Source organism: Falco naumanni, chromosome 1 (assembly GCF_017639655.2).
Source record: "Falco naumanni isolate bFalNau1 chromosome 1, bFalNau1.pat, whole genome shotgun sequence".
In the NCBI taxonomy this organism is placed as follows: Eukaryota; Metazoa; Chordata; class Aves; order Falconiformes; family Falconidae; genus Falco; species Falco naumanni.
Window position 1 is genome coordinate 894220 of NC_054054.1, and position 17955 is coordinate 912174.

Consider the following 17955-nt stretch of genomic DNA (forward strand, 5'->3'; position numbering starts at 1 on the left):
CAGGAGAGTGGCCTTTGGCATCATCAGGGAGATATTCTTGATAGAGTAGCATGGGATAGAGCCCTGGAGGGAAGAGGGGCTGAAGAAAGCTAGTTAATATTCAGGGATCACCTCCTCCAAGCTCAGCAGCAATGTGTCCCAACAAAGAGGAAGTTAGGCAAAAACTCCAGGAGGCCTGCATGGATGAGCAAGAAGTTCCTGGACAAACTCAAGCACAAAAAGGAAGCCTACAGGGGGTGGAAGCAAGGACAGGTATCCTGGAAGGAATTCAGAGAAATTGTCTGAGCAGCCAGAGGTCAGGTTAGGAAAGCTAAAGCCCTGGTAGAACTAAATCTGGCCAGGGGCATGAAGGGCAACGAGAAAAGCTTCTGTAGTTATGTCAGTGATAAAAGAGAGACTAGGGAAAATGTGGGCCCTCTCCAGAAGGAAATGGGAGACCTGGTTGGTTACCTGGGACATGGAGAAGGCTGAAGTGCTCAACGACTTTTTCACCTCGGTCTTCACCAGCAAGTGTTCCAGCCACAGCTCCCAAGTCATAGAAGGCAAAGGCAAGGACTGGGAGAATGAAGAACTGCCCACTGTAGGAGATCGGGTTTGAAACCATCTAAGGAGCCTGAAGTGTAACGAGTCCATGGGAACCGATGTGTTGCATTTATGGATCCTGAGGGAAGTGGTGGATGGGGTGGCTAAGCCACTATCCATCATATTTGAGAAGTCGTGGCAATCTGGTGAAGTTCCCACAGACTGGGAAACCTAACGCCCATTTTTTAAAAGGGGAAAAAGGAAGACCTGGGGAATTGCAAGCCAGTCAATCTCACCTCTGTGCCTGGCAAAATCATGGGGCAGATCCTCCTGGAAACTACGCTAAGGCACATGGAAAATAAGGAGGTGATTTAGTGAAGCCATGTTGTTGGCTGTCACCAAGGCAAATCACACCTGATAGATTTCATGGTCTTCTATGACAGAGTTACCAAGTTGGTGGATGAAGGAAGAGCAACTGATGTCATCTACCTGGACTTGTGCAAAGCATTTGACTGTCCCACATGACAACCTTGTCTCTAAACTAGAGAGACATGGATTTGACAGGTGGACTGCTCAGTGGATAAGGAATTGGCTGGATGGACACACTCAAAAGAGTTGTGGTCGACGGCTTGATGTCCAAGGGGAGACCAGTGACAAATGGCATTCCCCAGGGGTGTGTACTTGTTCCCGTGCTGTTCAACATCTATGCCAGTGACACGAAAACTTGGATTGAGCGCACCTTCAGCAAGTTTGCCACCAACACCAAGCTGTGTGGTGTGGTCAACATGCTGGAAGGAAGGGATGCTGTCCAGAGGGACCTTGACAGGCTTGAGAGGTGGGTCCAGGCAAACTTTATGATGTTCAACGAGGTCAAGTGCAAGGTCCTGCACATGGGTCGGGGTCAACCCCCAGCACTGATACAGGCTGGGTGGAGAATGGATTAAGAGCAGCCCTGCGGAGGAGGACTAGGGGGTGTTAAGTGGATGAGAAGCTCAGCATGGCCTGACAATGTGTGTGCTTGCAGCTCAGAAAGCCGACTGAATCCTGGGCTGTATCAAAAGAAGCATGGCCAGCAGGTTGATGGAGATGAGACCCCACCTGGGGTACTGCATTCAGCTCTGGAGCCCCCAGCATAAGAAGAACATGGACCTGTTGGACTGAGTCCCGAGGAGGCCACAAAGATGCTCAGAGGACTGGAGGACTTCACTTTCCTGTGAAGACAGGCTGAGAGAGTTGGGGTCGTTCAGCCTGGAGAAAAGAATTTTCCAGGGAGACCTTACCGCAGCCTTTTGGTACCTAAAGGGGACCTAAAAGAAAGCTGGTGAGGGACTTTTTGCAAGGGCATGTACTGATAGGATGAGGGGTGATGGCTTTAAGCCGAAAGAGGGTACATTTAGATTAGATATTGGGAAGAAATTCTTTACTGTGAGGGTGGTGAGGCACTGGAACGGGTTGCCCAGAGAAGCTGTGGATGCCCCATCCCTGGAAGTGTTCAGGACCAGATTGAATGGGGCCTGGAGCATCCTGGTCTAGTGGAAGGTGTCCCTTTTAAATCCAATTGTTTGGGTTGACTTCTATGCAGAAGTGAATCCTTTTTGCAGCTATTTAGACCTTGTTCTGCCATTTGGATCCCCTCGCTGTTGTAGGCTGTGGTCCACCTAGTCATCCTTGTCAACCTCACTTGCAGTTGTTTGGCCACCAGAGCCTTCCATGGTGGTGCTAAAGCCACAGTCATTTCTGCAGGTTGGTGAAGCAGGCTTTGTACCAGCTTTGTACCAGAGCAGTTGTGGTTGGAAGTGACCTCTGGAGGTCGTCTTGTACAACTCACCCAGGAGTTAACAATACCTTTGCAAATGTGTACGTTCTTGGTCGTAGTAGGGTACGTAAATGGGCCAGAGAAAAACGGCGAGGCTCGTGTGCTCTTGGTAACAGTTTGACATTATTGTGAATCAATGGGAGCTAGGCGGGGAACGGCTCTGGGCTAGCAAAGCATTTCTGGTGTTCTGGTGGTCAAGTCGGTTGTTGCCTCATTATGAGCAGGACCGGTAGCTTGACGCTTGGTTTGGACAGTGGTAGCACACTTTGCTATATGCTAATACAGTAATGTTACACCAAGCTTTGCTTTTTATTTTCCAGTTTACTTCAACTTTTCTGTTAAACGGTAATTATCAAGAAAATTTAGAAAGCCTCTCCAAAAAGGATGATGATAATAAGTAATGCATAGTTGCTCTATGCAGGTGCTTTGAAGACCTTTTTAGACACATTGTTTAACCTAAAGCAAAATTATTAGCGTATGGTTTATTTTGTGGGGGGTAAAGGGAAGAAGAGAGCAGAGGGGGCATTACACTGGAACAGAGAAAGTGTCAAACCAAGCTGCAGAAGAAAATAGAAGTGATGAAGAACAGCTTCAGCTACTTGATTTACAAATCAAGAACTATTCAAGTGATCATGGGCTGTCCCCAGCTTTTCCCCTCTAAAGTGGATCCCTGTGCGTGGTATCAAAGTCCATTTCTTGTGTAGCACTGAAACCTCCGGACGTCTGCTTTGCTTTATTTCAGATACATTCATTTTACCTCATAAACACAAGATGTTGCTGTTAAAACGTAAAGGCTAGCTATATTTTAAAAATACATATACAGTACATTATTTATGGGAACAAAAATGTATTATTCTGTTCTTTAACACTGTTATCTTGTAGTCTAATAAGTTTCTGTTTTAAAGGCAAAAATGTCGCAGGTTAAACAAGTGGGACTTTTAGCTGCTGGATGTCAGCCATGGAACAAGGATGTATGTGCTGCTAGTGGGGACAGATTTGCTTACTGTGCTACCCTTGCTATTTATATTTATCAGGTAAGATTATTTAACAGACTGGTTACATTTTTACATTGTAGTTTACCTCACTTTGAACTCTTTCAATAAATATTTCTACAATGCTTTTGAAAGTATGATTGTTGCTGAGAAGATGCCTATTTAAAACTCAGTCTTCCATTCAAGATACTCCTTGCAAACAATTTTTTCTCCTTATTACAGCTTGTGCAAAAGATTGATGTAAATGTTATGTTTGAAGTTGTATATGTCAAGAATTATTCTTGAAAGACAGGCTCTCAGTCCAGCAAACATTTGAGATGGATGAAGTGCAGTGATAGAAGAGCAGATTCTGAGAGAAAAATGAAACAATTCCATGGTTTCATTTGAAGCAGTAGTGTAAAAGTATCTTTTGAAATAGTTTAACCCACTGTGCAAAGTTGTGGGTTTCGTGTCCCACCTTTCTTTGATTTGGAACAAGTTCTTTCTGCATATCTGAACTGCCTAGCACCATGGTCCTCTGAAGTTCACAGTTACTATACAACACCACCTAACAAAAAAATAGAAATGCTGTGATGTGGAATTTTCAGACTGAGAAATAAGTCAGGAAGTAGAGGATGTGCTTCATGAGTTATACTGCTAGTAGGATTAAAATAAAATTTACTGTGTCAGATTTGGGCATTTGATTATTTTTTTTTTCTTAGGTGTACCAAGCAATTTAAGAAATGAGAGGGATTTCAAACTCATTTTCATATTCTATCCTGTTTAACCCCTTGCAGATTACTAAATGATTGTTACCATGCCTGTAAATAAAACACTTCAGGGTTGTGTTTGAGTGCAGTTATTAATGGAATATAATAGTTCATAAGTGACAGGAGGATAAACTATGTTAGTACTGGTTCAGCTCATTGAATATTTAACAACTTTTCTGTCCAAGTCAAATGTATGAGAACTTAATTTATTGAGATGTCAGGTACTGACAATCGTTAAATCCACTATAAATTCATCTGTAAGTCTAACATTGTTATATGAACTATTCTCCAACCAGACATTACTTAAAGTGAGTTTAAAAAAATACGTAATTCTAAAATTAATTTTACTTTTTGTTTAGCTGGATCACCAATACAATGAATTCAAGCTCCGAGCAATTATGTCTGAGCATAAGAAGACAATCACAGCCATATCTTGGTGTCCCCACAATCCTGACACGTTTGCAAGTGCCAGTGCAGACAGTTTAGTGATTATTTGGAATGTGACTGAACAGAAAGTTGTGGCCAAGCTGGACAATACGAAAGGTATTTCAGACATGGAGATCTATTTGATCCATACATCTTTTTCATGCACAAGTATCAGAAATACTTGATATCGAGTAATATCTAAGCACCTGGTAGGCCAGATGTTTAACAGTTACATAGTTATTATACAGAACACAGTATTCTTGTCAGGTTTTTGGCACTTCATTTTAGAAAATAGTGATAGTGTGTTTGAGTTAATTGCTCTGAACCATCTGGTAACTGGTAAAGAAAGAGGTTATTCTTTTTGTTAAAGTACTTGACCAATTCAGGAATTTACTTTGCCATTGAGTTCTTGTTGAGGAAGAAAAAGAAACATTTTTTTCCATCACTGTATAAAAGGATAAATAATTTTTAAGCTTTGTGTGTTTTTGTGATAACTTTGTGGAAGTGAAAGCTAGTAAAATGTAGCCTTCAACAGAATCAAGTATAAATTAGCAGTCAATTTTAAAATAATTTTTTCTTTAAATACCCTAATGCTTGTCTACCTTCATATTCTCTCAGAACTTGAAACTTCTGATTTGGAGATTATAATAGAAGTTTAGAGGGTTAAAAGTCTGTGTCTGTCACCTTTCCCTGCCCCACTATGATTCATTCCCTTTGGTCAAAACCAGTGCCTGTATTTCTGTTCTTACAGTCAGTCTCTCTTCAGTGTCCTTGACTCCTACATTTGCATTCTTGGAAAATAGGTAAACCCATGAACAGTCAGTATCTCAGGATCTTCTAAGATGTTTTGGGATCCCCTACTCTGTTCTTTCCAGAGTACTAAAGATACATCTGAAAATCCTGTACATCTTGCATATCCTGCAAAAGGAATAAGTAGGAAAAATCCCACACTGATTTGATCAATTCTAAAAGGAATGTTGTATCAGTTAATGCATTAATCTAAAAACTGTTGCTTTTTTTCCCAAAACGTTGCTTGTTTAAAAAAACCCTACTTCTGGCAATGACTAAATGTGAAAGAAATGTTATTATTTTAAACTTTTTAAAACCTAATTTACTTTTAGGTTAGTATGTTTAAACCTCCTAGCAATGCTGCTTTTACTCTCTTTGACACTGCCATATTAAAGTGTCTAAATACAAACAGGTTTGAATTTTCAGCTTGTGTCTAACATTATTCCTTCAAATGCACATTAAGTTATGAGGATAATGAGGGTTGGAGACGTTAAGGTCAAAATCCTTAAACTGTGATGCCTACAGTTAGATGTTAGGCAACTGAATTAAAACCGTCAAATATCCAGAAGAAAGCTATCAGGAGTTCCCTTTGATTACAGAACTAGCTTTCCAGTTTTGTCACAAATATCTGCCTATGTTATATTTATCTCTAAATTAAATTTTACTGTGTTTTGCAAAAAGAGACATTTTAAAATTTTCAATATTTTACCAGCTTACTAGCAAATAGCTTATAATAAAATAAAATGATGAATGGAATGGTGAACGACTGAAACTATTGTTTACAGGATCAGGCTTATCATCTTTCATATGTGTGATTGTCTTTGGCACTAATTAAGTATAGGTAACATAAAATACGATCCATCAAAATAGCATTAAAATAATTTGGGAAATAATTCTACTTCCTGCCTATGGATATGTGTAGTTTACTTTTACACTGTAAGATATTCAGACAGTTGTCTACATTTCAGTCTAATCGGTTTTATGTATAATAATTATTTCTACAGCTTTTCAAGACAAATGCTGATACTGGGTCAAGCAGTAATACACTGAATTTCATATCCTCGTTCTTATAAGGTTTACCTGTATGTTTCAGGAATTCCTGCGTCACTTAGCTGGTGCTGGAACGCAGACGATGCAGTTGCATTTGTGTCCCACAGAGGTCCGTTGTACATTTGGACTATCTCAGGACCTGACAGCGGGGTAACTGTACATAGAGAGGCACATAGTTTCTTGTCAGACATCAGTCTGTTTAGATGGCATCCAAAGAAGAAAGGAAAAGTAGTATTTGGACATACTGATGGAAGCCTGTCTATTTTTCAGCCAGGTAAAAACTGTCAGGGTAAAGTATTTTATTTTTATATATGTATATCTCTTTTTCTCAGTATATGTGTGTAATTTGCACTTTTTTTTTCTTTAGGTTTTAAAATGTATTTACATATATAAAACTTCTTCTTAGTTCATACTATTTCTGCTCCTTCCATATCACAAAAATATGTTTTCTTAGATAGCGCAGAGCATTTTCTTTGTATCATCTCCCTTTTGTGACCAAGATAACATTGCAATTCTCGATGAGTACAATAAACTGGATTTTTTAGGGAATGGTAACAACCATGATCATCTACTGAACTGTATTTCCCAGCAGGTTTGTTCTTCTGAATAGTGATTTGAATCTTTTGCTTAGTCTTTTGCTTTTCTTGCATTTGTTCTGGAGTTCTCTGCTTCATATTCCAGAGTATTCTGTACTTTTGTAGGTAGACTCTCACGTCACGTTTCATATTACCTTCATGATTCTGTTCTGTTAAAGACTATATGGGAAAATACTAATCTCTTTTTGTCTGAAATCCACCAAGCACATTTGTGAGTACTTCATAAATAGTCTCCTGAAGGTGTCTTGTTCATAAGCTCATTTGAAGCTGAAATTTATCTCGCTTTCATAGGTTTCTGCAAAGACAGATAGCTGTATTAGGTGGACTGTTTTGATGTCTTTTTTTCCCTGGTGGATACTTTTTCCTCCACTAAAAACTGATTTTGAACTTTGTGAGGAAAAAATGTTCTTTAAGTTATGTGTTAATTTTACATAGCGTTTCACTCCAACAGCCATGCAAAATTTAATTTCCTTCATTTCACTTTACTAAGTTGTCACTCAGCATGCCACAGAGAACATATTTCTTTGCTTCTATATTCAGTATATATTCATTACATTATATATTATATTATATTATATATTGAATATTATTTATTCAGTAGTGCTGACTAAATTAGTATAGGCATTGGGAAAAGGAAAATAATTTTAATATGATAACCTCTAAATATATATCAAACTGAGACTTGTCATGGAGCTTGTCTAGGATGATTTTAATATTAAAAATAATTGGAAAAGGATTTAAAATGTCAAAATTATGTTCTGAAAATGCAAACATAATATTGGCTAAAAAACCTAGCAGCAGTGGCAGTTTTGTATGTACCACAACTCAAGTTGCTATGAAAAATCTTTTATTGAAAATTATCCATTACTGCTGGGGAAAAACCTACATGCATTGGTTTGAAATTGAGTTTAGATTATTACAGAAATTTTGCGTGTCTCTGTATTTAAGATAGTTTTCATTATTACTGTAATATTATATATATTCATTGAGATAATTTTTAAGTAAAAATAAATGAACCATTACATTTGCTTGCTGTTCTTAACATCTTTAAGATTTTTGGTTTCAAACAGAGTTGTTGTTGAAGGTTTACACACAGTTGGGTGAAAATTTTTGACAATTCTTTTGCTGAAAATCCTGGATTTAAGTAGTGCGGTTTACTTCTACGTAATAAATCTGTTAGAATTGAGAAGGAAACATTGCAGTTTGGCTTTCAAAAATGAGCTTTTATTTTTAAAATGTTTAGAATTCCACTTTCTCAAAATTATTCAAGAAAAATAGTACACTTTCTGTTGGACCATATTAAGTGTTTTCTAAACCTGAACACACTTATTTTAAAGAAATGGATGTAAAAACCTTCTTAGTCAAATAAGATTCTCATTGGATTTTTATGTAACAAAAGTATCACTGATATGCAGAGGTCTCCTTGCAAAGTAATTGTCAGAACTGAGTAGCAAATTCGACTGTGTGGGATAAATTAGTATAACCAATTCAGATGCATTCAAGAATTACTTCTAGGTGAAATAACATAGAGCTGCCATTCAAAGCCCAGACTTGTATGCAATAAGAAATCTGAATAATTTAATACAAAGGATTATATTCTTGTAATTAAGGCAATGACATTGGAGCAATCATGGTGACTTGGAAATACTGCAGACCAATATTAGTTTTCTTTTGACTTGCCGCCTTTACGCTATTAAAAGGGATTTGTTTAGATAAAACCATCAATGTGTTTTAGAATAGATCACAAATATTTTGGTGAACAGATAAATTCATTACAATATGTTTCAAAATCAGGTAATCTTGAAAAATAGATTGTATCACTATAACAAAACATAAGTACCATTGCTGTGGTTACACTTTCATAAATTAATTTAATATGGCTTAAAAATCAGATAGAATAGAAAATGTAGGCTTATCCAAGCTATTTTATCAATTGCGGGTTTCTAGTTTGCAATTTATAGTCAAAGTTCATCTGACTTTTGTTATCGGTAGCTTTTTAAAAATAACAATACATAGAAGAAAGTGGTATTAATAGGAGTAATATAGGTTCTCCATTTAAGAAAAAAAGGAACACACACAAAGAATTAGTACTTTTAAATAAGGAATAGAAAGCTAATATTTTGCTTCAAGATTGAACTTCAGGCCTCATCTACCTCATGTCAGAATGTGCAGAATGACTTGTTATCGGACCAGAGCTTAGTTTGTGAAATCAACTAAGTAAATTAACAAGTCAAATTAATTAAAAATAAATAAATCCCATTCCTTACTTCTGAAAGTTTCAGTCCTTGTGTAGGATATCTTAGAAAACCTACAAATCATTAGAGAATGTGAACATCCATAAGTTCCTGTTAATTGCTTGAAAGTTCAGTGTGATTGACTCCTTGAAAGCTCTAGTCTTTCTATTGAAATGTGTACTGCTGCATAATTAGCAGAGTACGCAACTACTTTTTTCACTATGTTATCTGCTTAGGTTTTTCTCTCCTGGCTGTATTTTCTTTTTATTAACTCCAGACTATTCATTAATGTAACAGAACATTTAGTGTGAAGAAAAAATATGCAAGGATCTAAGATCAGTAATCTATTTTTAAAGAAATACAGAGCAGTCATATAGCGCCAAATGTTCTGTACTAGTTTACCTTTCGTTTGTTCTCAAAATATGCACAGCTTACTTAAATGACCTGTGACTCAGTTGCATGATTCAGTGCTGATTTCTTCTTTTAATGGAAAAAAAAATAGAAATTAACAGTTAGGGTTTCCATGACCTTGGCTTCTGGACATTTTTGTGAACTATGGGTATAACTGAATAGCCTCAATATCCGTACTCTCACACCAGCTGATTGTGCTTTCTTGGGACTGAAGGGTTTGAACATAACTGGCCTTCATCACTTGAGGACTTAATGCCTTTAGTTCTTGTAAAGCTAACCAAAAAATGAAAACTCCGCTTTGTTGTCAGTACTTGGTTTTCATATGAATGTTGATTTTCATTCAACAAAAAAATTGAACTGATTTGTAAACCGGGGACATTGTTAAAGAAAGTGAGAATCCCAAAGTTTTTGTTCTACATCAATCATTAAGTAATATAGGTAGGTCTTGGCATTTATCATAATATGACAAATTAATTGTATACTTCGTTATCAAAATTGAACGTTAGATTAGAAACTGAATAATGGAAGATGTCTATTCCTTATTTCTAGAAAAGAGGTAGAAAATCAGTTTGTTTTTTTAATAAAGGAATTACAACTTCAAAAATACAGATCTGTGTATTTTTGCCAGCTCTCCGTAAAAGAAAAAAGTGGGAAATAAACCTGATGTTAAAAATTGTGGTTCTTGATAATATGGATCATCAAGCAAAATATGTTTTCTGTTGTGGAGGTGTTAAATTAGACATTTAATGGCCTATTTTGGCTTCAAAATCTATGAACGCTTCATAATTACGTACATTTCGAGAAAGAAAAAAAAAAAAGGAAATTTTTTGTGAAAGCTTTTTTGACTGCCACAATTTTTTTCTTGTTCACACTGCCTTTATTTTGCCTGTATTTGCGGTGGTATGCAGATTTACTTAACTAATTTGTATTTTAGGCTGTGCTGCAGGCCTTTACTCATGGAAATTGTTAGGGCAATGTATATGATTGAACGTACTTTTCTTTAGTATAAAATCATATTAATAAACGTGCCAGTGGTTTCTATTTTATGCTGTATTAAAAAGAAGGTCAGATCTGATGGAGGCAGAACTACTTTAGGTCAAATATTGCAAAGCCAGCTCCGTTAATTTCACTGGTGCAGCCAGTGGAGCAGGCTACTAAACAGGTATTTCAGGGAGAGATAAAAGTTATGTTTGCAAACCTTGTAACTATTGAAAGGAGATACTTGACTTCATTTTGAGATAATCTGTTTTTTTGTGCCCTTAAAGGCTCTAAAAATCAGAAACACGTCTTAAGACCAGAGTCTCTTGAAGGAACAGATGAAGAAGATCCAGTTACAGCGCTGGAGTGGGACCCTTTGTCAACAGACTACCTTCTTGTTGCTAATTTACATAATGGTATTCGACTAGTTGATTCTGAATCGTTGTCCTGTATCACAAATTTTAATTTTCCCAGTGCAGCAGCATCTGTTCAGTGTTTAGCCTGGGTTTCTAGCGCACCTGGAATGTTTGTAACTGGAGGTAAGCCTTTTATTTCCTGTTATACCAAGGTAGTAAGTAGAGGGCTGAGTCTTCAAACTTCAGACTTTGTTTGATCTTTCTGTTTCTTAACGTTTCTACAAATAAAAGCATACGTGCATTGTACCAAAAAAAATATATTACATAAAGCTGTAGAAAAGAACAGGAAAACTGCTACACTGAGCAGTTTTTACTTATTTTGTATTTATTCATACATAAACAAGTGACTTTAAACTATTTTTTAATACTCAATATTTTCCTCATGCACACTTTAGCAACAAGTTTAAGAGTTACTTTGGGAACAGGAAGAAAAATGCATTGTACTAGTGGATGTCACTTCTTGATCCCCCCACTTTTTCTCTGTTTTCAGAATGATTTAAGAAAACAATAAAAAAATCTATTTCCTGCCACTTTTCTACACAATAGATGTTATTGCTCAGGTTGAACTAATGAGGAAAGTGAGACTGTATGAATATTTTATACTGAGAGATATTCCGTAGAATTCATCTACTGAAGTTTAAAAAATGGTTAATAATTATTGTTGTTAATAGCCATATTACCATGGAGAGAATGCTGCCTCCTTATAAAATTCTTCTTGGGATTTTAAGCTTAATTCATTGTTGTATTTTTGCATAAAACAGTCCTTAAACTGCATACCTCTGTGTACAGTAAAAAGAGGATAATAAATAATAAAAAACCTCCATCTTTTTATATTTTGTTTTTAAACCTCAGATTCTCAGGTTGGTGTGTTACGTATTTGGAATGTTTCACGTACAACACCTATAGATAACTTTAAATTGAAGAAAACTGGTTTCCATGGTTTGCATGTGCTAAGTTCTCCCCCAAAGAAAAAGTGTAAGTGTAATTTTGATTGTTATACATTGCAGTGGCTGCAAGTTGAAGAAAATCTTTTTTGTGAATTTTGTTATATACAAATTGATCTCTGTAATTGTGTTGGCTCTGTAGTTCTGAATTAAAATACCCTCTTGTGCCAGTGGACTAGACGAATGTGTAAAGCATCAAGCACTTGATAAGGTCTTTCTTTAGTGGGCCAGGCTTCGTACAGGAATTCATTTCTTTTTGGGTTTAATCTTATTGGAATATAAAGCATTTTACTCTTAATAATTGTTCCTTATTATTAAATGGGAAAAATCTATTTATATCTTTTGCTTTATTTTGTTAAGCATGTTCATCACAGTATCCTACTAAAAATCACCATACATCCTCAACAAGTGAGGCTGTTCCTCCTCCAACTTTAACCCAAAACCAAGCATTTTCTCTTCCTCCTGGTCACGCTGTGTGTTGCTTCATGGATGGTGGAGTGGGGCTTTACGACATGGGAGCCAAAAAGTGGGATTTCCTTAGAGATTTGGTATGTTTCATCTCTGTTTTAGGAATGAGGGTTTATTTTGGCTTATACACTTTCTTCTAACAGCAGAAAAATGAGGATGAAGCCTTTGCAGAACTGTAAAACAGTTTGTCATTAATAAGAGTCTAAATTTCTAGGAAACAATTACTTTTCTGGAGTTGAAAGCAATTCTTTATTGCAAAAGACTGAATTCTGTTGGAAGTATCCTGGCAGTTAGTTTTCATCCAGAAGAGGATTTAAGGGCTGTTTTGTGTGGGGTTTTTTAACTGAAATATGAATTTGATGGTCTTCTCAGAAATATTATCTAGAAAGTTTTCCATAATCCAGAATAAAAATTTCAATCACATCAGAGAGAAAAATATATGCAACTCAGATGGTGAGGTCCATCGGTTTAAAATGACAAAGACTGAATTATTAAGTCTTCTTTGAAGCAGAAATTCGAAATGGGGTTTATCACACATTAAGTGAGCCTATTCTTCACTGGGCTTTTGGTTATTCTGCAGAATTTTTCTCTTTTCCTCTTTCCCTGTTCCCTTTTCATTGAAAAATTTGAATAATTTTCAGCTGTACTCCCATACATGTTTGAATAGAGTCTGCTGGTTGGTGTTTTTCCATTTTTAATGGTGTTGGTCCTGTAAAGCAACTGCGGCTTAAAAAAAATTTTTATATATATTATATGTTTCTCATGTATGTGTCAAGTTAAATTCTACAAATACATGTCTTAGAAAGCAAACAATTGACATATAAAATTTTGAATGGATTGAAGTTTAAACTGCAGTAGGGCGTAGACTGTATTTAGAAACAGACAGGTCGATGGAATACTAGAATGAAATACTAGAAAACTTGTAGCACATGATCAACATACAAAGCTTTATTTTTTCCGTCAGATACTTTTTACCTAAAGGGCAAAATTATTTCTGTTCTAAAAAATTAATTTTTCTTGCTTGTTTTTTTAGCTTAATCTTTTTTAGTTCTTCTTTTTAGCAACTCTGTTCCAAGGGAAAATGCTAACAAGTCCCTGGCATTGCATCACCTTGTTGTTTTAGGGCAAAATTTTTCTCTCTTTAATAATGATCTATGAAAGGGAGGAGTGTTATAGTCCAAGCCATTATATACCTTTTAATTATGACTGATGAGCTATAACATACAGGGGTTTTTGGAACTCATAATTGACATGACAGTTTATAATACAATGTATTTTAGAGTTTGATCTGGAGTTGGACTTCTGAAAAAAATCAAATGTAATAAAAATGGATTAAATATTTGTTTCATTTAAGGGACATGTTGAGACCATCTTTGATTGCAAATTCAAACCTGATAACCCTGATCTTCTTGCTACAGCTTCATTTGATGGCACAATAAAAGTTTGGGACATAAATACTTTAACAGCAGTTTACACATCTCCTGGTAATGAGGGGGTTATTTATTCCCTTTCTTGGGCTCCAGGTAAGATTATTTTGCTTTAGGTTTAAGTATTCTTTGTATTAGCCTTGACTAGCAGGATTTGTGTTATGAAATTTATTAGTTTTAGATAGAAGGGTATCTTATATGGTTTGAACATAACAAGTATTATTTGTGAAACCTGTAGAATTCAATGTTTCAGACCTTGTTGAGGGTTACCGTTATGAGAAGTGATCTCGGTATTTCTTACTGAGTCAGAGTGGAGGGAGGAAAACCTCCAGAACCTTTCTAGCGTTACATTACGCAGATGTTGAAAGGTTTTCTTCGCCTGGGAAGCAGCTAATTAAAGGCATTCACATTCTGTTTTGTGCTGAAAAAGTGGAACATAGGTGTTTACTACTTTCTCTTCCTTCTTTGTGTAGGATTCTAATCACTGAAGAGCTCTGTTTTTGCTTTATTAGAATAGGGATCCTTTTACTGCAAAGCAGCTACTTGTTCTTAGAGAAGTCACCGAAGTCAATGGGAAATCTTTAAACTGTTCTGCAACCCAATTAGTTGAACTTGGGAGTACGTTTATGTTACTGATGTCAGTATTGATAAGTAGGCTTTCTTGTGTTTTAATTCTTTGGACAGCAGATGCATTCTTTTTTTCTTTTTTTTTTTTTTTTTTTTAAATCTAAATAATTCAGCTCACTGCCTTTCTCTCCTGTGCTTTTAAACTCTAAGAAATTATAGCTGAAAATATAGGAAAAAAATACTGTGATGGGAAGCTTAATGTAGTCTGCATATGTAAAATGAATTTGCGCTTTTTTCATTTCAGAGACTGTCCTGCACCTTATTCCTCTTCACAGATAATTTGTCTTGCAATATGAAAATGATGGCAATATGAAATATGGTGTTTTCCTTTGTGTTACTTTGTTTTGGAATTGAAATTCAGTTTGTACTAATATCTCACATTAAGAGAATAGTTTGTTCCTGGGAGGGGGATGGTGGTGGTCCCTTTCAAGTCTTTTATTCTGATCTTATATTTTTAAAAAGTAAATTTAAGCTAATAGGCAGCTTGTGCTTCATCTTCAGTTCCTTGCCATCCTGTCAAAGAGTTCCTGTCCATCCCAGGCAGAACTTACCCTGCTTCTTTCACATTCCTTACTCCTAGAGATTTCCTCCCCACCTTGTACTTTATTCGTAATATATAATCCAGTGCATGCCACCATTTGTATTTTGTCTCACAAGACCTTTGAACATAGTGATTGCTCTTATTTTTTTCTTTTTCTTCTTTTTTTCCCTATCATTCTGCTACCTGAATCTCTTTCTATCTTATGTATGTACCTTTCTAGACTCCTCCTGCATAGATTGCCTTTTTCTCTGAGGTGTGCTATAAAGTAACAGTCAAAACTTTTATATAAATGTGTCATATAGCGATTTAGGAAAAGTATAGCTGTATTGGGATAGAGAGTCACTGTGGTGAGGAGTGTTTGGTGGCTTTTGGATTAGGCCTGAATTCAGTTTTCAGGTTCTTGCTATAGAGTCATATATTCAGATTTTCCAGCCGGTAGAGTGTGGTTAAAAATTCAGGTACAAGATTAAGAAAACAAGGTACTGTTGTATGTTCTGTTGCATTCTTTCTGATTTGTCTTAATACATAGGTAACTTCAAATGAAAATGCTGTAGTTGCTACAACTTTAAGCTTGAAACATTGAGATTGTATCTCTTTTAGTTCAAGTCATACACATTATGGACATTATTTTCTTGTCACCTCAACTGCAAGACTTTCAGCAGGCATTGAGATTACTTTTTACAACAATACGGCTTCTTTTTTTTGCCCTTTCCTCAAAACAGGAATGTAGGAAAGCAGGTCTGGCTTTTGTCAAAATTTGTATTTGTGACTTAATATCAAATACTGGCCTTAAACTATGACAGACTTGCGTATGTGCCATTGATGTCTTCTGTTTACTTGAAATACAAGAAATTTAATATAGAAACACATTAATCAAACAATATTTATTTATATTTTTTCTGTTTTATATTTTTTGGGTTACATTTATTGTGAGATCTCACAAATATCTTTCTCTAAAGGAGATCTGAACTGCATAGCAGGTGCAACATCCAGAAATGGTGCCTTCATCTGGGATGTCCTAAAAGGCAAAATGATAACCAGATTCAGTGAGGTAAGATGAGATCACTTCTTTTTTTTGTCTATATGAAATGTAAGTTAATCATTCCCTCTAGTGTCAATAAACAAAGATGGGTCAAAGTTCATACGTTTTTAAAAGGTGCTATAATATAAAAATCTATAGAAAAAATTATGTGGGTGCCAGTTTATCTCTGAGGCAGAGGTATTTTTACTTCCTCGGACTGGTTTGTGACATGACAATGACGAAGCACCATATTATCTCCATTATCTTCAAATCGGTCCTGTAGTGATACACAGCAAAAGCATAGCTGATTCTTTCTTAAAGTTGTAAATGTATGTGGGCATACAGACTTCAAACTGGGTGTCAAAATGTAAAGTTGTGTTCTGTATTTTGAAATGTAAGGCCCATAAAAGAATTTGAGTCCCTGCAATCTAGACTAATAAAGCTCCATTTTGCAGCACACTGAACAGTGCTGGCAGAAGGAGTTATTTAATACTATGTTGTAGCATTCGATGCCATTTTGTGAATTCTTAGTATATAGCTGTAAGCTTAGAGTACAGACTTAATTAACTGTGGCATCTGCCTCAGAGGACAAAGGACGCTCTTCAAGAAGACAGAATTGGGAGGGGTAGGGGGAGGCAGACAACAAATACATGTATGTACATTCAAGAGTTCCTGAGCTCTAGCACTTAGAAGATTGGCACTTACGCTACTAAATGTCTTTTCTCAAACACTCGTTCTGATACGTCTCACTGAAGTTTTCACGTACTGCCATTATTCATGCCTACTAACTTCATTATTCAACCTTTATTCAAGCTAACCTTTATTCAAGCTTCAGGTTTATATAGTTATGGATTGCTGGATCTTCAGCTTGACCCAGTTTTGTCTCTTGGATCATGGAGAACATGGCAGTTTTACTGTCTCTCTCCTCAGTCCCACTTTTTTTGGACTTGGATTCTCAAATATCCCAGCTATGTTGGGGACTCATTGTAATGTGGTTTTGTACAGTATACTTTACTGGGAGCAAAGGGCTGAAGCCCGTAGGAGAATAAAATAAAAAAATATGAGTCAATAGATGAGAGAAAAAGGGGTGAATTATTTCTTATTGATAGGTATTTTGCATTTTTTGAAGCATGGAAAGAATGGAATCTTCTGCATTGCCTGGAGTCATAAAGATTCCAAAAGAATAGCAACCTGCAGCAGTGATGGATTTTGGTGAGTGTTACTGGAAGAAAAAAAAAAGCTAAACGTACTTCGCAAGTCAGTAGACTTGGACAGCACTATCGGTGATTAATTTTAAAACTTTTCTTACTGGACAAAATTTGGATTAGAATATAATAATATAAGAATCTCCTGTACTTGTTAGGAGATACTTTTTGTGATTTTAAGAAAAAACTAAAGGAAATGTTTGCAAAAGGAATAGCGTCCAAGACACTGTGATAGTGAAACTGAATATTTATTTTTATTTAGCCAAGAATATTCTTCTAGGTTTTTATCTGTAGATATGGAGGACAGTTTTCAAAAGCTATCCCACTTTTCTTGTCGTCTTTTTTATAAAAAAAAAAATCAGTTATTTCAAGGACTAGGTATCACTATTTTACAACAATGTAATTGCAATTGTATTATTACAGGAGTATAATGGCTTATTTGTAAAACTTGCAAATGCTTACGGAGAACAGTTTTGCATGGATTGTGTTTCAGTACACTTTTAAATCCTCGTTCATTCTTTCATTTGCTACCCATGTTATTTTAGCTCAAACATAGTGAGCACAAATTTTAGAAAACAATTATTTTTTTTTTTTTAAAGCCCGACAGATCTGTTTGTACCTTAAAGTGATAGCTGCAACATAGATTTTGAGCTATGAGGATCCTTTCAGGGAGGGAGGTACCACAGTGGACATCTTTAGAGCCCCTGTGAAGAAACATGGACTCTGAAGTCCAATTAAATGTT

General features: G+C 36.0%; 1 protein-coding gene across 1 annotated transcript in view; it reads left to right on the top strand.

Annotated features, from left to right (window-relative positions):
- Positions 1-17955, top strand: part of WDR17 (WD repeat domain 17) — a 65012-nt gene that overhangs the window by 20542 nt on the left and 26515 nt on the right. The window contains exons 2-10 of the mRNA XM_040597897.1: positions 3244-3372; positions 4439-4622; positions 6388-6618; positions 10851-11102; positions 11832-11954; positions 12284-12471; positions 13746-13914; positions 15946-16037; positions 17137-17219. Coding sequence (XP_040453831.1) covers positions 3250-3372; positions 4439-4622; positions 6388-6618; positions 10851-11102; positions 11832-11954; positions 12284-12471; positions 13746-13914; positions 15946-16037; positions 17137-17219 — 1445 coding nt within the window. The 5' untranslated portion in view covers positions 3244-3249. The remainder of the gene's footprint in view (positions 1-3243; positions 3373-4438; positions 4623-6387; positions 6619-10850; positions 11103-11831; positions 11955-12283; positions 12472-13745; positions 13915-15945; positions 16038-17136; positions 17220-17955) is intronic.